At 40.8% G+C, this 23,769-nt stretch overlaps 1 protein-coding gene, 1 long non-coding RNA gene and 1 pseudogene across 3 annotated transcripts in view; 2 read left to right on the top strand and 1 right to left on the bottom strand.

Moving 5' to 3' along the window:
- Positions 1-6,422, bottom strand: part of LOC140636882 (uncharacterized) — a 34,157-nt gene extending 27,735 nt beyond the window's left edge. Inside the window, exons 1-4 of the long non-coding RNA XR_012034109.1 lie at positions 6,288-6,422; positions 3,130-3,270; positions 2,224-2,343; positions 1,760-1,925 (exon numbers count right to left, since the gene is read on the bottom strand). This is a non-coding gene — a long non-coding RNA (uncharacterized lncRNA). The remainder of the gene's footprint in view (positions 1-1,759; positions 1,926-2,223; positions 2,344-3,129; positions 3,271-6,287) is intronic.
- Positions 1-23,769, top strand: part of PKHD1 (PKHD1 ciliary IPT domain containing fibrocystin/polyductin) — a 471,902-nt gene that overhangs the window by 169,583 nt on the left and 278,550 nt on the right. For both annotated transcript variants that reach the window (XM_072832682.1, XM_072832683.1), the window contains exon 38: positions 79-291. In XM_072832682.1, the coding sequence (XP_072688783.1) occupies positions 79-291 (213 nt within the window). The remainder of the gene's footprint in view (positions 1-78; positions 292-23,769) is intronic.
- LOC140637386 (keratin, type II cytoskeletal 8 pseudogene) lies at positions 13,246-14,817 on the top strand (annotated as a pseudogene).

Below are 23,769 nucleotides of genomic sequence, written 5' to 3' on the forward strand. Positions count from 1 at the left end.
TTCATCAGACATTGGAACTGTCAAAAGGAGATGAAATTTATCCTCCCAGGGACTGACAATCTTCTCTTTGGTCATTAGGAGGCAAGCTGATTTTCATGGATCCAGGGCCCATTGAGCTGAGGGCACATGCCATCCTCATTTCTGATGGTGGAGAGCTCCGGATTGGATCAGAGGACAAGCCCTTCCAAGGCAAAGCTGAGATCAAACTCTATGGGAGCTCCCACTCTACCCCCTTCTTTCCATATGGCGTCAAGTTCCTGGCTGTGAGGAATGGAACTCTTTCTCTGCATGGTGAGTGAGACACTTGACCAAAAAAGGTGAGGTGGAATGGCTCCTAGACAATGTACTGGTGATGAGGAAAATGGCAAAAACCTCTTAAAAATCTTTGGCTGTTAGGTACTGAGGCAACAAAGTTAATTATAGCATGGACACTATTTCCTTAAATAAGAAATATCAGCTGTTATGATTCTTGTGGCAGACAGAGTATATGTGGTTCCCAATTATTTATTCCTCTTCCTGGAAGAGGATTGTATGCTTCCACCAACTGCCAGGTGACTTTCAGTGCCTCCCACTAGGTGAACCATACTTCCCTATCCCACTGGGACATGGGCTTAGCCTTGGACTTGCTTTGGTCAAAGAATGTGGGTGGAAATGATATACCACATGGCCAAAGAGAAGTTTTAAGAACTGTTACGATACTTTGGCCATCTGTCCTTTTCCTTCTGCTTGAGAATAGCCTGTCCCAAGTAGGGGTGGCTTCTTCAGCTTGGGAACCTGAACGAGGACATTAGGGGCAGAACTGCAGCCCACCTGGGGAATGATCTTTGGCAACTGCAATCATGGAGATTTGTGTTATAACTGCAGCATAGTACAGTGCAAATTGACTGATGAACCATGTACATAGATGGCATCACAAATCAAATAGAGACAACTCTATTGTTGTCATGGCTGTCTTCCCTTCCTATAAGTAGGGTTCGGGTAGAGTTCTACTGAGAATCCTGCCCCGGAGGGGTTGGGTGCTTATGGATTTCTGGGGAAAAAAAAACAAAAACAAAAAAACAAAAAAACTAGGTTACATGTGCTTCTGCTGCAGTTTTGCCTTCCAATCACCTAGTCTCACTTGGCAAAATGGGCATGTTCATTTTCCTTGAGATTCAAGAAATTACTAAGTGTGCCAGGAGAATATTTAATATCAACTAGTAAGTGGTTAAGTATAAAATGAGGAGCTTTAAGTATCTTTCAGTTGCTACTTATATACTTTTGGTTACAAAGCATGAGCCCAAGGGAAATCAATAGGTAGGCTCCAGATAGTGGCTCAGTCCAGAAAACATGATGTTATCTCTGTTGGTGTTTCTATATTGGCGTGACAAACTAAAACCCCATTACCTATCATAGAATGATTACTCTAGACATGGGCTTGTAGCTATGCTGAGGAATCTGTCATTTTGTTCTGTCAAGGCTCTATTTATTATATAGTAGTCCTCCCTTATCTGTAGGAGACATGTTCCAAAGCCCCCAGTGGATGCCTGAAACAATAGAGTACCAAACCTATAGATAGATAGATAGATAGATAGATAGATAGATAGATAGATAGATAGACAGACAGACAGACACACACACACCTATGATAAAGTTCAATTTGTAAATTAGGCACTATAAGAAATTAACAATAGCTAATAATAAAATAATTATAACAATAGAAGGTAGTAAAAGTTATATAAATGTGGTCTCTTGAAAGATCTCACTATTCTGTACTCACCCTTCTTGTGATCATGTGAGATGATAAAATGCCTCCATAATGGGACGAAGTGAGGTGAAAGACGTAGGCATTGTGATGTAGCGTTAGGCTCCTAGTGACCTCCCAACCATATGTCTGATGGAGGATCATCAGCTTTCAGACTGAAGTTGATCCTGGGTAACTGAAACTACAGAAAGCAAGACTGCGGATAAGGGGGGACTAGTATAATCTCTGGGCCTCAATCATAGTTTACTAAAATGTAGTCTTTTGCCTCTTTTGGCTTACTGTGAGAGGAAACGAAATCTTTTCATCAAGCACTTATTAAGTGTTGACTTTGCACCGGCCAGGCTGCTATATACTGAGGACAGAGTTTGCAAGGCTTAAAAACCCATATCTAGACAGAAATTCCAAATGCATACAGTACTGATTCTTATGTTCTACTTTATGGAAGGACTCTTCTCCCATCTTCATCAGCAAGAACTTACATTGATGTGGTAGTCTAGCATCGTGAGGGTTTTCTATTTGCACATCAGCTGTGGTCTTCAAATGTTTGCGCCAGTCCAGAGGCCACTTAGGCTACCATTCCAGTGTACTGCTGTTTACTACTGAAAAACACAGCAGAAGAACAGTTAAGAGGGCACAGATCAGTACTTTTTATAGACCATCTGAAGGACCCTGAAGCTTAACGGTGGTCCTCTGGTTTGAGAGCCACTGTCCTATACGATGCAGATGCATACCCCTTGCTAGAAATGGAAATGCAAATGAAGAAGAGTGAAGACTCCTAATTCTTTTACTCTATTTCTTTCATTCCAACCCATCTCATGCTCATGTTCTATTATGAAGAATCAGCAAAACAACTCATAAATAAACTTCTAGGAGCACCTGGGTGGCTCAGTAGTTGAGCATCTGCCTTTGGCTCAGGTCCTGATCCCAGGGTCCTGGGATCGAGTCTCACATCGGCTCCCTGGAGAGAGCTTGCTTCTCCCTCTATGTATGTCTCTGCCTCTCTCTGTGTCTCTCATGAATAAATAAATAAAATCTTTAAGAAAAAAAAAATAAACCTCTATTGTGCCTGCATTTTCAAAGTACCCTGTGCTCCTAAGCCTTTGCGTGTCAACTTGACAATTGTCAAGTTAAGAAAATCCTTAGTTTCATTGTTTATAATCAATCAATATGGGGCAACCAAAACAGAGTAGATGCTTCTAATATGTTTTGAGAATTCTGAAAGTCATAAAACAATGTTGTGGCTTTAAGCCCTGTGATGTTACTGGATACTGAGAGTGCAGACACTCTCCTCTGTTCTCTCCTTCTCTTTCTTCTGCTCCCTCCACCTCCTCCCCCTCTCCTTTCCTGCATTCCCAGGGTTAGGTCATTATTAACAACTGTTTTACCCATTTCCGCATAGCACTGCCAGTGTGGAGGTAACTAGGATCTCTGGAGAACCGCAGCACTTGCACAGTGAACACTTGCAAAGCCAAGCTATTTTCCTCTCTGAAATGATGCCGCCACATCTCATTCATTTGAAGGAAACACTGTGTGGGAAAGAGCGCAGTTAGTGAGAGAGGGTTTGCTTCCCTCAGTGTCTGTCAGAGTATCCCCACCCCAGCCTGCAGCTCATCAGTCCTCCCCTTTCCCTGTCTCCTGAACACCTGAGGTCTCAGAATCCCCTCTGGCGGGGCTGTATAGCATGGCTAAAATCATTACGTAATTTCACTGGCCTTTTCTCAGGGCCAGACGTGGGTCTGGTGACACTGGGGCTTTAGGGAAAAACTAATTTTCTTTTGCTGTCAAGTATGCAAAACGGCGAGCAACTTGATTCAGTGCTTCACACCCAAAGTCCCTAATGGCCTAGCCTTCACTCAGCTTCCTGGCATGATGTAGTGAGATTCACCACCTAGTGCACAGAAGACTTGTCTCCAGGAGATTTTTAAAATCCAGGTTTCTGGGCCTCACCCCCAGAGTCTGACTCACTCGGTGGGCCCTAGTGGGCCTAGAAGTGTGCATTTCAGTGGGATCCTCAGGAGATCTGATTCAGACAGCTCACTAAGTACTCTTGGGGAAATGCTGGTTATTAGCGGTTCATAGTTTTGGAATCAGAAATCTGTCCAGTTCTGGACACTTACCATCTATGACAAATTGGACAAATGAAGCTCCATAAAACCAGGAAAATATGGTTCCCACCTTGTAGATCTACTGCTTATGAACTACTCTCAAGTGTTTGGCACAAACTAACACACAAGCAGAGTTAGTTATGACTATTTTAGTATATTCTTACCTGCTAGCCCAAGCACTGAGGACCCAGTGCCAATTATCTCATGTTTTCTTTTAGTGGGGAGAGGGTGTGGGGCGTCTATCTCAAAATTTGGCATAAGGCCAGCCCTGCCTAGAGATTTTTCTCCTTATTAATTTCCTTGTCTACCCCTTCTGGTCAGAGCAAGAGAGAGGTTTTAGCAATATTACCAAGCATCTTCTATTCTGTTCCCACCATCCAGTAAACACCTTTTGATTTTAATCTCTGGTGGCACAGCTGCTTCCCAGCAGTGGAAAACCACCATTTCTGGGTTTGGTTATAAGAAAGTCTTCTGGAAACCATTTGTATGGGCCCTAGAATAGCCAGAAGCAGAGCACTGCCCAGTAATGAGGCCTTTTGTAGGCATTTTATCCCTCATGTTCAACAGTGAGAGGCCTGACTGATGGGTATTAATTTAGCTCCAGCTCAGGTCACAGAGAATCACACAAATGGTCTGCATGTCAGGACTACAGCTTTCCCACCTTCCCTCTCCTATCACATTCTTCACTGCCACCCCTGGAACCCTTCTGCTCCAGCTGATTTCTATCATGGATTCACATAGCTAAGCAAACAGGCTTTTCTGTTCAGCTGTCATGAGGAACGATGGAGTTGAAAGTGCATTTCATGTTTTTCTTTTAATGTAGGAAAACTCACACACTTGTACACACACACACACACACACATAGCACCATCTTTCTCTTTCTTGGGATTTGGGAGTGGACTGTTCTGTTCGGAATCTCTGATGGGTTTCAGATTGCTTAGGAAATCCTGTCAGTGGCTCACTGGGATTCTAAATGTGACTCAAGGGTCTCAGGACTCCTCCAGAGTGGCAGTCTGGGGTCTGGCCAGTTGTAGTCAATAAGGAAATTTCACTCGTGCTTTTTCTTTCCCCACTCTGTCTGCCAGTCCAGGTTCACTACCCCAAACCAAGTGTCAATCACTTGTCACTTTTCAAGGGGGTCGCTGTCAACCTGGGTAACTTGAATTTTTGACAATGTAATTATGGCCCTTGCTTCCACAGTGGGAGTCTGAACAGGATGGTGGGGCTTTTATTGATTGTTCAGCAAGGAAATTTATCAATGTCTCTCACTTCATTTCCAGTTCCTCCCTGAGAAATTTGGCTGACAGTTTCTTAGGAGAAAAAGCAGTCTTATGGCCTTGAATGGACTTCTGCCTTTGTCCTTTTCAGTAAATTACAAGATACAGGCATTAAATATACATGGAAGTTTCTGAGTAAAGCTGGTATGTGGGAGCATGGTTGAGGAAAACACTGGTACAATCATTATGAACCTAAGGATTTGGTAAGGAAAAAAAACTAGTCTAAACAAGCAAGTGTAGATATGGTTTATTTTCCTTCCAAAAGTACCAAGTACCTTTATTTAAATTCCATGCTTTTTATAAGTATTGTATGATGGACACTATTTTAGTTGCTAAAGCCGGTCGGGTTGTCTTGAAGCATAGTACCAGGTATGTGGAGTAGACACGCATTTAGAAGCATATTCCTGGTTTTCGCCCTATGCTCTGCAAAATCTAGATGTTTCCTGGAGGAGCTTCAGGGGTTCCTCAGACAACAAAAACCTTGGGGGGCGAGCAATAATGGTTTAAATTGCTCAAGAAATCCATTTATTGCTTATCTCTATATTTGTGTTTTAAGTAATATTTCATTAGAAGAAAGAGTTCCATTGCTAAAATAGTAATTAAAAGCAACTCTCCTAAACTCATCCTTTTAACTGTGGTGTGTAGATACTTTTGAGGAATTCAGGGCTCCTCTTTGTCTGACTCTTGCTTTCCCCAGAACTGATAGAGCTCAGGGACTTTTCCAACTATCTACTCTTTGATGTAGGGTAAAACTTTCCAGAGCCTAGTTCATCTTAGAATATTTCTTCCAACAATATTTTCAGATCTCTGCTTTTTTGTTACCTGAACAGCCACTTCCAATTCAGTCTCCTCCACATCCATAACATCTCCTCTTGACCCTGCCTGAAATCTATTTCTTCTAGACCATGAGTCTTCCCCTTTTTTGTCTCTTATTCCTTTAGCCTGGAGTATAAACCATTGTGGTGGCATGGCATTTTTGTGTGTAGTTTTACTCCTCTTAAATTGCTTGGTGTTAAGGGACAGAAACCCCGTGCAACAAAGTTAGAACAGAGAACTTATGAGTTTTTGGTCAAGGTGCAAGGTGGACGGGAAGACCATGGGCCTGAGGTATCACTGCCTCCAGGGTCTCCATCCTGTCAGGACTCACTCACAATCTCTCACCTCTGCATCTCTATGCTTGTATTGGCTTCACTTGCTCCTACTCCTTACTGGCTACTTCTACATGGTTACTGCATTTTCTGGTTTCATGTGGACTTCAGTTTTCCACCACCAAAGAAAAAAGCTCTGGAAGCAGATGATGTATCCTCAAAAGGCCAGTAGTAGCATAATGCCACATCACAATGCCTGTGTCCTTCACCTCACTTCATCTCATCACATAGACATTTTATCATCTCACATCATCACAAGGAGAAGCATGAGTACAGGTATTTTGAGAGAGAGAGAGAGAGAGAGAGAGACCACATAACTTTTATTACAGTTGATTATTATGATCTATTTTATTAGTTATTATTAATCTATTGTGCATAATTTATAAATTAAACTTTATCATAGGTATGTATGCATAGGAAAAAACTTAGGATACTTAGCGTTTGGTACTATCTGTGGTTTCAGGCATCCACTGGTGGTTTTGGAATGTATAGCCTACAGATAAGGAGGGGCTACCAGAAATGCTATGGTTTTTCTTCCTCCTTTTCGAGGATCTTGGATTTTCTCAATATTAAATAGTTGCTTTGTCTTCCCCTAGCACTTTTTACCACAAACTATTGCCTGAGATCTCATGGGAATCTGGAGCTGGTGGTGTGCAAATTGGCCGTAGGTCTTTGCAAATGGAAGAGGTACATTTTTAGGGGATGTTTGAGAGACTTGAACCTTCCAGACAGAAATCTGACTCAGAACAGACTGTATTTTTCATTAATTACTATCTTAATCCATATTCTGATGGATCTTTTCCCCCTTCCCTTTGACACCACTACTTTGGGCACCATAGCTTTCCAGTTGATTTAAGACATATTTTTAAAAGATTTTATTTTATTTATTCATGAGAGACACACACACACAGAGGCAGAGACATAGGGAGATGCAGGCTTCCTGTGGGGAGCTTGATTCAGGACTTGATCCCAGGACCCTGGGTTCGCGACCTGAGCCAAAGGCAGATACTCAACCACTGAGCCACCCAGGTGTCCCTACAGTGGATTTAAGATATTTAAAAAGGCCAGTTCCAACTTATCTATCTATGTATCAATCTATCTATCTATTCATGAGAGACACAAAGAGAGAGGCAGAGACATAGGCAGAGGGAGAAGCAGGCTCCCTGCAGGGAGTCCAATGCAGGACTCGATCCCAGGACCCTGGGATCACACCCCGAGCCAAAGGCAGATGCTTAACTACTGAGCCACCCAGGTGTTCCCAACTTATCTACGTTAAAACTTCACTCTCCTTCTCATGTAATGCTTCTTTCTCCTTCTCAAAGCTCTGGCCTGAGACATTTGGAGTAGCAGGGGTTTGGTCTGCTCCTTTGCATTTGTGTCTATTTTTTTTTTACCTATATTTTCTTGGTGCTGCGACAGGTAGACAAGGTGAGGTGTGAAGGCTCACTGGAGGCTTTACTGAAAAAACTGTGTCTTGTATCCTCTGCTAGGTGTGGCTGGCTCTCTGGATAAAAGTGGTCGACTATTGATTCTCTTCCTAAAGATTTCTATACAAGATCATTGGAGCCTTGTAGGAGACCTACCCTCTGTTTTCTAGTGTGGAGGCATGTCCCAACCCCCACCCCCAGGTTTGCAATGCCCTTAGATACCACCTTAGGTCCAGTTAAGATGGAGTACCAGAAAACTGGCTCACAGAAAGCTATCTCCCCCAGAATCCACCTAATCAGAACAAAGTTACTGAACTTTGCACAGGAAAGATGTTCCACTCACCACCCCTTGCCCTGCTCAGCTCTCTTTTTCTAATTATCCTTTTTCCTGTTCAGATAGGTACAGGTAACCCATCAACTATGCTGCATGTGCAGACATCTAACCTGGGGGAATGAATCCAGGCTCCTATCCTTGCAGGCAACCCTATGCCTGGTACTTTTGAAACCCCTTTTCTCTAAGTGGAGAGGAGTACCTTCAGTCTTCCCTCTACGGGAAGGAGAGGAAAGGACATGGCCAGTTTACCCAGGCTGATGACTCATTCCCATTTCTGAGAATTCCTTTGAATGTCCTCTTTTAGTTAGTTAGCTCATATAGCCTGAGGTGGGGTCTGTCAAGGGATGGCTCAGATGGCAGAGTTAGATTAGTCTCCTTTTTCTAACCCCCAAGGAAATGTCTGCTCCCTAACTGTTCATGGCTCACTTACAATGTGAGACGTTTATCATCTCTTTGTTTCCTGCTTGGGCCCTCTTGGTTGCTTTAGGGGAGCAGAAGTCCTGCTTGAGAACATGCTACATTTGCACCCATATGAAAGGGTGCCCCAAGGGATATTGGGTTGAAAGGGAGAGCAGTTCGACATTTGTGCTTTTGTGTGTGTGTCTGTGTATTTTGCTATGATTCATTTTGATTTAGGGGTGGAAAGGAAGTAAGATAGAATTGTAGGGAGAAATGGAGGAAGAAGGATGTGGAAAATTTAACACCAATTCTTTGCTTTCTATAATCTTAAATTCAAACAAACTTCAATACAGCATTGGGGTTCTAGTCAGCTTGTATGTCATGGCGGATCGTTGTTATGTGGTCAAGTTATCTTGGAACCCTTAGCGTGGTAGGAGGGCTAGTGATGCATGACTCGTTCTTCCTTTTGAGCGGGGGAAGATCGGTCCTTGACTACATACATATCTCTCAAAATATAACCAACCCTGCCAATGGAAGGTAAGGTGAGAATTTTCTTTATTCTGTGTCGTGCTTCAAGAAAGTCCAAAATACAACTATCCTATGCACAATGGCAGAAATGTTTCTGGTAAAATCTAATTGATTTTTTTTTTTTAACTGAGACAACTTAAAATCTGTAATTCCTTGATTTGGACAAGAGTGACCTTGGAACAATCTATATGAAAGAGTTCCTTAATTTAAGAGTATAAACTACACTTTAAGGAACTTATTTAAACACGTTAAAGTGAACCTGCTGTTTTTAAGGTCTTTCGGATTTTAGGTGTTTACATGTAAATGCATACTGGTAATTAGAAATGAGTTCTAGCTATTCAATAATCCAAGTACAGCAGGAACCCCACTTAGAAACACATTGTAAGATACTTTAGGTTTCTATATATACCTGCAAATGTTGGCATTAGTCAGATCTTTTTTGGTTGCAAGTGACAGAAAACCCAGTTTAGAAAAAAAAAATAAGGGTATTTATTGCCTCATATAACTGGAAAAAAACAAAACAAAACAAAAAAAAAACTTTGAGGCACAGCTGAGTCCAGGTGCTCCAATGAAGTCATCAGGACTTTGTTTCACTGCAACTCTAAGCTCTGCTTTCCTTTGAGTTGCCTTCATTTCCTTCCTTCCTTTTTTTTAATTTTTTATTTTGAGATAGAAGAAACACATGCACATGAGTGAGGGGAGGGGTGAAGGAGAGGGAAAGAGAGAATCTTAGGATCCACAGGATCCACACCCAGTGCTGGGCTCCATCTCAAGATCCAGAGATCATAGCCTGAGCTGAAAGTTGGACACAACTGACTGAGCCAGACCCAAGTTGGATTTGTTTTCAGTCAAACTCTCCTCTCCTGGAGGCAGAAATGGGTCTCTGCAGCTGCAGATGAAAAAGTGACTGTTATCCACCTGCTATTTGACCTCTGAGCAAATTCTAGTATTTCCTTCCATCAACATTCACATCTCTCCTGTTTTTTGCCCTAGTTTTTAACACTAATGTATTACATACAGTATATTTATCATATTTATTGTGCTTGTTCTAGAGTCTTCCTTAGTAGAATGTTTAGATCATGATGGTAGGGAATTTACCGTTTTGTTTTGTTTTATTCATTTACAATATCCCTATAACTTACAATAGGGCCTGGACTCATAGTAGGCTTTCAAGAAATATATATTGTGAACTGAATAAAAAGCTTGAACAAAAACCTCAGGATTAATTTTGGCCCTGTTTGGGTCATAAGCCTATCACTAAAACCACTGCTATGACCACAGAGGTAGTATTCTTTGGGCCAGGAGAGAGCAAATGTGTGTACAAGCACCCAGAACAACACTGTCTGAGGTGGAGGCAGGATAGTTTATTAACATTAGAGATGTGTTATCTAACCAAAATAAGGGAAGGGACAGGTAGAAACAACAGCTTGTATACTTTTTAAACATTTGACCATTTAACATTTTTACTACTTTTACTAATTTGCTACTATAAATTAATACAATTTTATTGGATAATAAATTTCAATTTGTTTAGTTTGGCTAGGGATAAAAAACCAACAAACCAGTCAATTCACTGGTGAAAATGTGAAAGTGAAACCACAATTGATAGAAACATAATTAATAGAAAATTTAGAATTGAGGAATATATAATAACATTTTGATATTTTCTAAATTTGATTATGCCTAGAAAGTGTTAGTAAAAGAATGAAGTTGACTTTAAGATCGTTTTCAGTTAGGAGATCTAGGACAACATGAATCTTTATCTGGATTGGTCACTTTTTTGGTGTAAATATATACATTAAAGGCAATGGCCAGCAAAGTCATCAATCCTGAGTGTAGTTGGCCCTTGAACAGCATGGGGGTTAGGGGCACTGATCCCTTGCACAGTTGAAAATCCATGTATAACTTTGACACCCCTAAAACTTAACTACTAATGGTCTACTGTTGACTGGAAGGAAGCCTTATCAATAACATAAGCAGTCAACACATATTTTGTATATTATATATATTATACACTGTGTTCTTACAATAATGTAAGATAGAGAAAAGAAAATGTTATTTAGAAAATCATAAAAGACAAAGTACACTTGAAGTAATATAGTGTAAAAATTTTGTGTATAAGTGAAACTGTGTAGTTCAAAGCCATGTTGTTCAAGGCTCAACTATATTGGGACTTGGCTGAAGCCATAAAGAGGACCTATAGGGAGCAATGATGTATCACATGACTAATTCTTCTTGACTAAGCTAGAAGGGGATGGGCAACAAGCTTGCTTTCCTTCTCTACTCCTAAGACCACAAAAGACATTGGGGACTATGCTGATTAACAAATGTAAGTCTAGGGCAGCCCGGGTGGCTCAGCGGTTTAGCACCACCTTCAGCCCAGGGTCTGATCCTGGAGACCCTGGATCGAGTCCCATGTCAGGCTCCCTGCATGGAGCCTGCTTCCCCCTCTGCCTGTGTCTCTGCCTCCCTCTCTCTCTTTCTCTCTCATGAATAAATAAAATCTTAAAAAAAAAAATGTAAGTCTAGTGTAGCCACTGAGTTTAAGAAGAGAAGGGAGCAGACTTGTCTCAGTGTTCAGGGGAGAGCCTGTCCAGCCTATCTACTTTAGGCCTTGCTAGATTTAGGAGAAGATTCCAAGGAGCTGCCTCTTGAAACTTTTTCCCTATCTCTATGAGGGAGAAGAGGGTAAAAGTGGAGACTCCCCTTTGTTTGGCCTGGTGAATTTTCCATTCCCTAGGACTATGCCAAGTATAACCTAGAAATGAGTGAGGGATTGAGAGGGTGGGGCAGGGAAGAGTGCTGTGGATATCTCTTAACTACTAAGGAAATTATTATTTCCTATCAAAAGCAGAGGCATTAACATATTATAAATTTTAGTACTACAATAGAATGTTTAGGCCACACAAAGATAAATTGGGAAGGTATTTTTCAATTTAGAACAATAGATTTTTTTGAAACTGCGTGCCACTTCCTTCTAAAATCCCAACTGTTAATAAAATGAACTATGGAAAGATAGTATCTAAGGCCTTAAATTTCCTATGTAAGCCCCTATAGTTCCAAAATATTTGCATAGATGTATATATCATATTGGTTCTATTTATCTGGAGAACACTGACTAACAGTGATTTATTCATTCAGGAATAACATAAAAAAATTCAGAGAAAAACTTTGGAATCATAAGATTTTTTATAGGAAATTTAAGGCCTTACATACTATTTTCACTATTTAATCCTATCAACAGTTGAAATAGATAGATAGGTATGTAGATGACAGATATATCATATTAGTTATATTTATCCTGAGAACACTAATACTGTGGATTATAATAAGATTTTTATAAGGAATTGGCTCATGGGATTAGAGAAGCTGAGAAGTCCCAAGATCCGCAGTCAGCAAGCTGGAGACCTAGGATAACTGATGTATATAGTTCTAGTTTGAGTCCAAAGGCCTGAGAACTAGGAGAACAAATGCTGTGAGTTCCAGTCCAAAAGCCAGAAGGCTTGAAACCTAAGAGGAGCCAGTGTTTCATTCCAAATCTGAAGGCTGGAAAAGACCAATGTCTCAGCACAGCAGTTGGGCAGGGCTTTCCTCTCACTTAGCCTTTTTGTACTATTCTGATCTTTGATGAATTGAATGAGGCCCACCCTCATTAGGGAGGACAATCAGCTTTACTTAATCCATTAATTCAAATGTTAATCTCATCCAGAAACCTCTTCACAGACATATGAAAATAATGTTTGGCCACTTGTCTTTGGCCTTAGCCCAGTCAAGTTGACACATCACAATCACTAACGTGTATCCCATTTTCTATAACTGACTCTGTATCATATCTTGGACACCTAATCCAGGAAGAAAGCAAGCCTTTTGTCTTGACACATAGTTTCCCAAGGGGAAATACTTATCTATAAGATCCATTTCTTCCTTTCAATATTTCTATAGTTTATTTTCTCCTGCTAGCACATGAGGATCTTTGCTGGCATTCCACATCTTCTCCAGATGAGCTTGTTCTGACTCAGAGAACACTCACTCACTCATCTTCCTCCTGATGAATGTCAAGGGTTTGGGCTCTGGAAGTAGACTGCTTAGGTCCAAATGCCATCTCTATCACTGGTTATCTGGTGGAACTTGAAAGTCAATTCCTCAACGTTATGGTTTCCATATCCATAAACTGGAATGATTCTAAAACATTTTGACCTAAAAACAGCTTCTTGGCCCTTTCTTGAAGCTCCATCAGGGTCAGCCTACTCTCCTTCACCCCAGCCTCCATTCCAGCCTCCACCATGTCCTTCAGGGTGACCCAGAAGTCCTACAAGATGTCCACCTCCAGTCCCCAGGGCCTTCAGCAACTGTTCCTACATGAGTACACCTGGCACATGTATCAGCTCCTCCACCTTCTCCTGAGTGGGCAGCAGCAGCAGCTTCTGGGGTGGTCTGAACAGCAGTAGGAGTGTGGTCAGGGGCTACAGCAAGGTCAGGGGTGTGAGAGGCATCATGGCTATTTCAGTGAACCAGAGCCTGCTGAGCCCCCTTAAGCTGGAGGTGGACCCCAACATCCAGGCTGTGCACACCTAGGAAAAGTAGCAGATCAAGACCCTCTACAAGTTTTCCTCCTTCATCAACAAGTTGCAGCACCTGAAGCAGCAGAACAAGATTCTGGAGTCTGAGCAGGGCCTCCTTCAGCAGCAGAAAACTACTTATAGCAACAAAGACAATGTGTTTGAGAGCTACATCAACAACCCTTGGTGGTGGCTGGACATGCAGTAGCCTCGGAGAAGCTGGAGCTGGAGGTGGAACTTGGCAACATGCAGGGGCTGGTGGGGGACTTCAAGAATAAACATAAGGAGGAGATCAAAGAACATCCAGATGAAGAATGAATTTGTCCTCATCAAGAAGGGTATAGATGAAGTTTACATAAACAAGGTAGACCTGGAGTCTCTCCTCGAAGCTCTGACTAGTGAGAATAACTTCTTAAGGCAGCTGTATGAAGGGGAGACACATAAGCTGTAATCCCAGGTCTCAGACATGTCTGTGGTCCTCTCCATGGACAGAAGCTTCTCCTTGGACCTGGACGGCATTGTCACCAAGGTCAAGTCCCACTAAGAGGAAATCGCCAACTGCAGCCAGGCTGAGGCCAAGACCATGTACCAGATCAAGTATGAGGAGCTACAGACATTGGCTGGGAAGCAAGAGGATGACCTCTGGTGCATGAAGATGGAGATTTCTGAGATGAATCAGAACATCAGCTGACTTCAGCCTGAGATTGAGGACCTCAAAAGCCAGAAGTTTTCCCTGGAGGCTGCCACAGCTGATGCTGAACAGCATGAGGAGCTGGGTGTTAAGGATGCCAATGCCAAGGTGGTTGAGCTGGAGGCTGCCTTACAGTGAGCCAAGCAGGACATGGCGCAGCAGCTTCATGAGTACCAGGAACTCCTGAATGTCAAGTCACTGCCTACCACAAGCTGCTAGAAGGCAAGGAGAGCCAGCTGGGGTCTGGGATGCAGAACATGAGTATCCATGCTAAGACCACCAGCAGCTACTCAGGTGGCCTGCACTTGGCCTATGAGAGGCTCACAAACCCTGGCCTCAACTATGACCTGAACTCCTTCCAGTCCAGTCTTTGACTTTGGCAGGGACTCTTCAGCAGTCCCTTCAGCCAGGGAAGCTTGTTCAAGGTTGTAGTTGTAAAGAAGGTCAAGACCTGTGATGGGAGGCTGGTGTCTGAGTTGTCCAATGTCCTGTCCAAGGGAATAGCCGCTGTGGTCTCTCCCAGCCTCCCCCATTCTGTGTCTGCCATAGAGACTTTGGAGGAAGGAGCTGTACAGGGAAGTGGTGAGAACAGGAGACCCACCTAGGGCTCAGCCCCAGTCCTCAGCTTACCCTTGAGGGGAGTCTGCTGCCTTGGGTACTCCCTCCTGCCCATGCCTCTAACTAAAAGCCAATTCAAGTGTCTGTTCCAAAATAAAGCTTCAGGTGGCTCTGCCAATCCCCACCGCTCTGCCTGCAATTAAAAAAAAAAAAAAAACCCACAAACATTTCTCATGGTACTCTATGGTTTAAATGAACTAAAACATGTAAGGCATTTAGCCCAAGAATAAACGTCAAACAACTACTCAGTAGATGTTATTTATTGTTGTTATCATGTGCCTACAGTTTTTTTTTTAAAGATTTATTTATTTATTTATGATAGACATAGAGAGAGAGAGCCAGAGACACAGGAGGAGGGAGAAGCAGGCTCCATGCCCGGAGCCCGACGTGGGACTCGATCCCGGGACTCCAGGATCGTGCCCTGGGCTAAAGGCAGGTGCTAAACTGCTGAGCCACCCAGGGATCCCCCATGTGCCTACAGTTTTGATGTGATAAAGCTGCCTCATTATTATTCTAAGAATGCTGGGATGACATTGTTTTCCAGTAATCCATTACCTAGAGACCTGGTTGTATTCTTAATTTCTCCTTTTCTATCATTCCCTATATTGTGTCCATCACCAAGTCCTGATTTTAATTCTTGGACAATTCATGAACCCAGTTACTTTTCCCACCCCCATTACTCTCGCCTTCCTTCACAATACCACCAACCTGTGTCCAGACTACTGTTTAAGCTTTCTGGCTTATCTGTTAGTTGCCATTTTTGTTTCTCTCCAGTTCATTCTTTACCTTGGAGCCAAGGTGGTCCTTTAAAAGCACAGATCAGTTTATATCATGCTGCTGCTCAGAGAAAGCTCTCCAGTGGTGTCCCATCCAAGGTTTCTAACACAGTTATGGTGTTCTATCTGTTGTAGTCTCTGGGTACTCCTTCTGCTGTCTCTGCATGCCCCTCCTACTCTGCCCTGCCTAACTGCAGTGTTCCAGTCTTGGTAAACTTCTCTTAGTTTATCAAATGGTTAATAATAGTCTTGACTTGACATTTTTTACATTTTCTAGTATCAAAAACGAATTCAGTGTTGCTAAGTAAATGGAATGTTACACGGGCTGGAGCTTGTGATTTTTTCCTTCAAAAAAATTCTTCCATATATATCATCAAAGCAGTACTATAAATAGTATTGCTTTCAGCCTGGTCATGGAGGAAGAGTATTGTTGAATTCGGCATTATATGCAGTGTTTGTTAAAATTGGATTTTACCTACATCCTGGCACTTTATAATTTTCAAAACTCCTTCCCATTCTTTCCTGTCATTTTAACTCTCACAACAACTTTATGAAGTAGCAAAGACTGGGATTATTACTTTTGTCTTACCAATAATGAAACCAGGTCCAGACAGGGAGGTAACACTCATTCCATCCTTTTCTTTTTTTCTTTTCTTTTTTTTTTTTTGATTTTTATTTATTTATGATAGTCACAGAGAGAGAGAGAGAGAGAGAGAGGCAGACACAGGCAGAGGGAGAAGCAGGCTCCATGCACCGGGAACCCGACGTGGGATTCGATCCTGGGTCTCCAGGATCGCGCCCTGGCCAAAGGCAGGTGCTAAACCGCTGCGCCACCCAGGGATCCCTCCATCCTTTTCATATGCTTAAGATACATGTGGCTCACTTCTATTTTGTGTACCCATAGCTATGGCAGAAAGAAAAACTGAAGATACTCCTTTCAGGTTTCCAGAATAGTCTTTTCAATTTTAATTTTTCACATTATTAGCTCTTTTTGTAATTTCTTTTTCCCACCTTTGTAATATTATTGATCGGGGTATAAAGAACCTGTTTCTTTCCCATTTATTTACCTTCAGTATTTTTATGACATTTTCTGACCTGTATAATAGCAAGTCTACAAGTCTTTTTTTTTTTTTTTCTTTTTAAAGAAAGAGAGAATCTTAAGTAGGCTCCATTCCCAGTGTGAGCCAGACACGGGGCTTGACAGCACAACCCATGAGATCATGATCTGAGCCAAAATCAAGAGTCTGACACTTAACTGACTGAGTCACCCAGGCACCCCAGAAAACTCTTTTATGGATGACATAAAAATTTGCCTATTTGTTTCCTGGTTGGTTGGTTGGTTGGTTGGTTGGTTGGTTTATTTATTTATTTATTTATTTATTTATTTATTTATTTATTTATTTATTTATTATTTTTTTTCCACATTAAAAATGGTTTCACTGAGCTAAAATCAAGGCATACATAGGACTGTTTCCTTTTGGAGACTCTGAAACCAGAGTTTTAAATTTAAACCCAGTCTTTAATTCAGGGTTAGCAAACTATGGCCCGTTGGCTATATCTGAACCATTACCTGTTTTTGTAAACAAAATTTTATTTCACACAACCATGCCCATCCATGTGTTTAGGTGTTATCTATGGCTGTGTCATGCTGCAGTGGCAACACAGGCCTCCTGGCCTACAAACCCCTAACAATTTGTTATCTGATTCTTTACAGAACAGCTTTGCCAACTTCTGCTTTAATCTACCTAGAATTTATTTATTATTTTTATTTATTTATTTATTTATTTATTTATTTATTTATTTATTAATTATTAAGTAAGTTACCTGACTTAAATGTTATTTTTCTTCAAATGGTTAGTCAGTTTTCTTGATACTGTTTATTTAACAATGCAGTTTTGCTAGGCTGACAAATGGTCCCAAATATGTTCATGTCTCAATTCCTGGGACCCATGAAGTTTGCCTTATTTGACGAAGGGAATTTTTCAGATGTGATTAAATTAAAGATCTTGAAATGGAGAGATTATTGTGGATTTCCAAATGGTTTTAATGTAAGTACATTGGTCTTTATCAGAGGGACGCAGGAGGAGTCATACAAAAAAGAAGATGGGGTTGAAGGAAGCAGAGATAGTAGGGATACACCTTGAAGAACAAGAGTCCACAAGCCAAGGAATACAAGGTGGCCATTAACAGTTAAAAAGGCAGGGAATCAGATCTTCCTCAGAGTCTCCAAAAGGAAACAGTCCTATGTATGCCTTGATTTTAGCTCAGTGAAACCAGTTTTGGAATTCTAACCTTTAGAACTATTAGGTAATATATTTGTATTGTTTTAAGACAATAATGTTGTGCTTATTTGTTACCGCAGCAGTGGGAAACTAATGTAGCAATATTTCCTTAGAATTTTAAATGTTACCTTTATCACATGCTGAATTCTTATCTGACTTATATACAGATTAACATCTTTTATAAACAACTTTTTAGACCAAATTTAAAATCTGGCAAAGAATGTGAATAGACACATCTGTATAATTAATGCAAATGTCCAGTTAATCTGAGTACATGTGGAGAAGGCTCAGGTTTATCTTATGTTGACAATGAAAGAGAGATTCTTTTTGGTTTTTATTCTACCTTCTCCCCATTTGTAATCAAAAAACACAAATTAAAACAAAAGTGATTTCTTTTTCCATTAGTAATCAAATTGACCAAAACCAAAACCAAAAAAAAAAAAAAAAAAAATAAGTAGTAGAAAGTATGAGGAATGGGCAAACATGTATGCTGCTAGTAAATACAGAAGTTGTGAGTCTTCCTGTAAGGAAATTTGGTAATTATATCAATAGGCTTAAAACGAGGTATGTACCTTGATACAGCTATGCCACTTTTGGGATTTCGTTCTAAGGAAGTGATCATGAAGCATGCATAAAAATTATGCTCAAGAATGTCCATGTTTGCATTATTTATGGGAGCAAAATATTGAGAAGAAACTGAGTACAAAGGAATAAAGGATTAGTATACAAAACACATATCTTTTAAATGGGATACTATGATACCATTATGAAGTTAAATAATATATAATACAGCTATTATTAAGTATAATAAAGAAAACATTAATATATATTATATTAGTTAAATATATTAATATTTACTAAATTAAAGATAATTTGCAAAAATGGTATGTTGAGAATTATAACATAATTCTATGGTATGTACAGAATTAATTATTTATATATGACATTTTGTCAACTTGTGAACATAAGAAAGAAAGGATAGGAAAGAAAAGACATTTATTAGTCATTGTAAGATTGTGAATGCTTTTATTATCTTCATTTTGCTTCTCTATATTTTTATATTAATTACTTACCAGTTGCTTTTCTAAAAAGAAATTATGCCATTAAAAATTAGCCCTTTTCCCCCTCATTGTTGCCTCCACTCCAAGCAATGATTATCAAAAATACTATCTGGTCTGAAATATACCTGAAGTTTTATATATTTCCTGGACAATGAATAGGAGTGGGAATTAAAGGCATACTGCAGAAGCCTTTTGCTCATACCATCAGGATTTTGCACCTCTACTTTAAGTAAAGGACTGGCCAGAACAGTTCTGTAGGGCCTAAGAACATCATTTATTTAATTGGCCTGAAATCCTTGAAGGAGCTAGGAACAGTGTTACAGTTACTTCCATGTATCTTACAATTTACTATTTCCTGGGTATGTTGAGCTTTATCTTTATATTCTTCTCAGTCACTTATTCTTAATCACAGTAGCAATAGTTAAGCTCAGATTGGGTAGAAACCAAGGTGAGCCTTTCCTTTATGCCTTTGGCAATGGCCTTCAGTCAAAGCATGGCTCACTGCACCATCCGAGTAACCTTGGTTAGCCTTGGTCTAAACCCCTGTGCCAACAAAATGGTAGACTTCTTCTCAGCATTGGGAGCAGGCTATGCCCAATTCCCTTTCATCACAGTGTAGAAATGTTACTGCTCAGCTATGGATGCAGCCAGCTGATCTGCACATTAGAGGATTGCTCTGTTGAGCTGCCTTCTTCCTGCAGGCACATGTTCCCTGCTCCATCAGTACCACCGGAGATTAACCAGTAATGATGCAGAAGGCTCACAGTGTACACACAGAGCTGAACTCATGCAGGATTCCCTGGCCAGGTTTTGTCTTCAACCAGCAGAGGTATCATAGCAAGTGGTTCTCAAGGGCAGAGGGAAATGGTACATGAAAAATGCCCCATTACATCTCTTAGGTCTGCCAGATAATCTTATATTAACGCTAATGTCACAGTCTCCTCTTCTAAAGTACAGTAAATTGGATCGCTTCCAATTCACAAATGGTTTGAGTTCAAAGAGTTCCCTTGTAAGATGGCTGTCTGGAACTTAGAGTGCATTTTTCTCGAAGAAATGCTGATAACCTTTTGGTTAGGGATGCAGGCAAGCCCTCAAAGGCCAATTTCACCGAAATTTCCTTGCTGTCTAATGTTAGTGGGAGTATAGTAGCTGACCACTGAGTATAAGACTAATTGTGTGGGGAAGTAGGTCCATTTCCACTATGGGATACCAGGGAGACCTCTCTCTCTCCATTTGGGCTCTACTATCTTAATTCTTTTCTTACTGAGTACTAGTAACAGAGAATGGCTTTCTCAGTCTCTCTGCCCTAAGAGTGGCTTCTGTGGGCTGGAGGCAGACTCCTGGCACAGTGTGGTTTCTGGGAGCAGAGAGAACCAGCTCAGATGCATGGTGGAATTATAATAGTCAGCCTTTCCCAGTTTCTCTGGTTACCCATCACCCCCTCCTATTGTTAGAGATAGTATATGACTGGAGAATTTGAGCCAAGTGTTGGCATAAAGAAGAAGGAAGGAATGAGAAATGGTAGAAGGGCCGTGTTTTCTCTACATCTCTTTCCTCTCAAAGCCCATATCCTGCTACTCTGTAGGAAGAAGGATGAAATGAACAGTGAGGAATAGAACTCAAGCACAAGAGACACTGGTCAGGGTGCCCAGATCTTAACAATAATAAAAGAGTAAGGAGATGGGGAGGGATGAATATCTCTTCACTGCATTGTTTAGTTTAGTTATGGGCAAGTGTGTATCTTAATTTTTGGTTTTCTTCCTTCTACTAGTAGCCCCTTTTAGGTTTGTCTTCATCCACTCAGTTTTGGAATGATGAAGTTCCCATGGGCTTAGGCTTGGATATTCTTCATTTATAGCTATATACTCTCTCCCAAGCAATCCCACTCATTTCCATGGATTTAACGTCTCTTTATATATTTCTCTATCTAACCTCAGACATTTATTCTGAGCTCCAGACTTTTCACTTGGATATTCTTTTAATATCTAAACTGTAACCTGCCTGATGTCTAAAGCTTAGTATGTCTAAAAGCAAATGCCACTAGAATAGAAACCATATGAGGACAGGGATTTTTGACACTTTTGCTTACTACTATATTCCAAGTGGCTAGGAGAACACATGGAACATAGCATAGTAGGTGTTTAATAAATGTTTATTCAATGGACTCTCTATCTTCTTCCCCAGATGCCCCTGCTTATCTACCAACTTGCTTCTGCTCTAGGCCTGTGAGGCATCATTGGCATCTTCTCCTTTACCTCTACATCTAATCACCCAGTCCTCTTGGTTCTCCTCCAAAAGATATCTCAAATTTTTATGCTTCTTTCAAGAGCTACTGCCTAACAATTAATCAAACTTACCAAATATTTTGTCTGAAATACCGCACTCTTCTACATTTATTTTAGCAGCCTGCTACATAGACTCTCACTTTCCCTTCCCTTTCCTTCACTCAACAGCCTTTTAAAAGGGTAACCTTTTTAAAAACAGAAATTCGATCACATAACTATTTTGAGTTAGATTTAAGTCCTTGAAAACAGGCCAACAAGGTCCTGTGCCGTCTTTCCCAGTCACACTGTGCCATCTCATTTGTCTTCTCCAGACCCTCCTATCTCCATTTAGTTCCTGGAACATATCGAGCTTCCTCTTGCCCCCTGTCTTGTTCATCTTAGGACTTGAATCAGGTTTTTTCTCAACTTCCCAAATGTGCAGTGAATACATTTTCTCACTAAGGATTCTCTCCCCTTAGTTTAATATGTGTACTCATGGTCTTAAAATATCACTAGTCTCACAAAAGTGTGATTTCTTTGTTAGCATCTTGAATATTCCTTTGGTGGTTACTTTTGGGATAAACTTTTAGTTCTTTGGGAGGGCCTGAGAGTCCCTTTCTGAGTGGGTCTTATTCACCTTTCCAGGCTACTCTCACTCTTTCTTTTAATTTATTTTATTTTTTTAAAAGTTTTACTTATTTACTTATGAGACACACACACACACACACACACACACACACACACAGAGAGAGAGAGAGAGAGAGAGAGATACAGGCAGAGGGAGAAGCAGGCTCCATGCAGGGAGCCCAGCATGGGACTCGATCTTGGACTCCAGGATCATGCCCTGAGCCAAAGGCAGATGCTCAACCGCTGAGTCACCCCGGGATCCATACTCTCATTCTCATCAGCAACACCCCCTTCTGTATATGTGCATTCTGCCCATGCCACAATACAGCAACTATTTGAATGTGTCATGTTGGCCCACACAATCATATACATCATTGCCTTTCCTGGGAGTGCTCTGCCCGTTTTGTCACCTGGCCCACTGTGACTTATCCTTAAAGACCCAGCTCAATCATCACTTCTCCTGGGAAGCAATCCCAGAAACAACCCCTCCTCTTGTGTGAGTGAGGTGCTCCATGGTTGTACCAGTAGACCCTGGATACCCTTTGTCTTAACACTTAACATGGTACATTTGTGATTTTTGTCTATTTCCTGTACTGGTCATGGACCCTGGCAGACAGGGACCCAGTTCTCTTCATGTCTGTCTTTTCTAGTGCATGAGAAATGCTCATCTACACATACAAAGGAGACAGCATTCATCATTTTACTGTGTGTAATATGAAGCTCATGTAGAAATAGGGGGAAATAATTTGCATGTATTTCAGAAAAATATTTCTAGTTCTGTGAATTCCCTTATCTTTCTATTCTGATGTGAACATTATTTTAATGAAATTATTCTTTATCTCCTTCCCTCCCTCTCTCTCCCTCTCCTTCCTCTCCTCATCCTACACTACCTCCCCGCCCCCAGTGATTTGGAAAGGTCTTGGCAGTTATTCACTTGGAATAAAGACTGAAGTCCTGCAAAATAAACAGAGGGCAATTAGTGATTTTAAAGTGTATTAACTCACAAAGATTATTTTCTTTCTCTCCATGCCCATTTGGTAAGATGGTTCTCTGGGACTGTGTAATTATGGATGAATGGCACTGAAATGCTTGGACAATAATTTGTAGGAAATACAATTATGAGTCGAAGTCATTAGTGGGACTAAATGAATAGTTTGTTGGTTAACAGGTCAATGTTGAAAGCCCAAAGTGGTTAAACATTGTATTAAATTACACATTAAGAGCTTAACCCTTTTCATTTGAGCATATTCATAAATTATTGAGCTTTTTAAACTGTATTTGTATGGTTTTTGATTTGTGGTAGAGAAAGGAAGGGAGCTGCCCAACTTGGGTTTTCTAAGAGTTCTTGAAGTGAAATGACTCACGTTTACAATGTGGGCAATGCTTTCTTCATCCCAGAAGCCAGCTAGTTTGCCTTGTAAGGCACTTAAATAACATTTATGAAATAAGGAAAATAATTTTTTGAGTACACTGCGATCTGGGTACAGTTAGTTTAAAGTTATTTCCAGAGGCTGGCAACTTGATTATGTGTCCAGTTCTTTGGTTCTGGATTCAGAAGCCCTGGTTTCAGAACTTGGCTGCTGACATCTCATTACTGTCCAATCTTGTCCCTGAAGCATTTCAGTTGTGTAATCTGTACAATCTGTCAAAGGAAAAAAACAACAAGAAAAAACAAACCGTTCTTACTTTGAGTGGAACTACTTAGCCTAGGTTGGGTTTATTTGGAGTTCTTAATAAATGTTTGTGTTGTTTGTTCTGCTTTGAAGCATATTGGATATTATATAGTCATGTAGGCATATATCTGATGGGAGTTTGCAAGTGAGTGTCCAGAAGAGAGTATTCAAATAGTTAATTTAAATCCTTATGAATTGGGACACCTGGGTGGCTCAGTGGTTGAGTATCTGCCTTTGGCTCAGGTTGTGATCCCAG

Source organism: Canis lupus, chromosome 7 (assembly GCF_048164855.1).
Source record: "Canis lupus baileyi chromosome 7, mCanLup2.hap1, whole genome shotgun sequence".
In the NCBI taxonomy this organism is placed as follows: domain Eukaryota; kingdom Metazoa; phylum Chordata; class Mammalia; order Carnivora; family Canidae; genus Canis; species Canis lupus.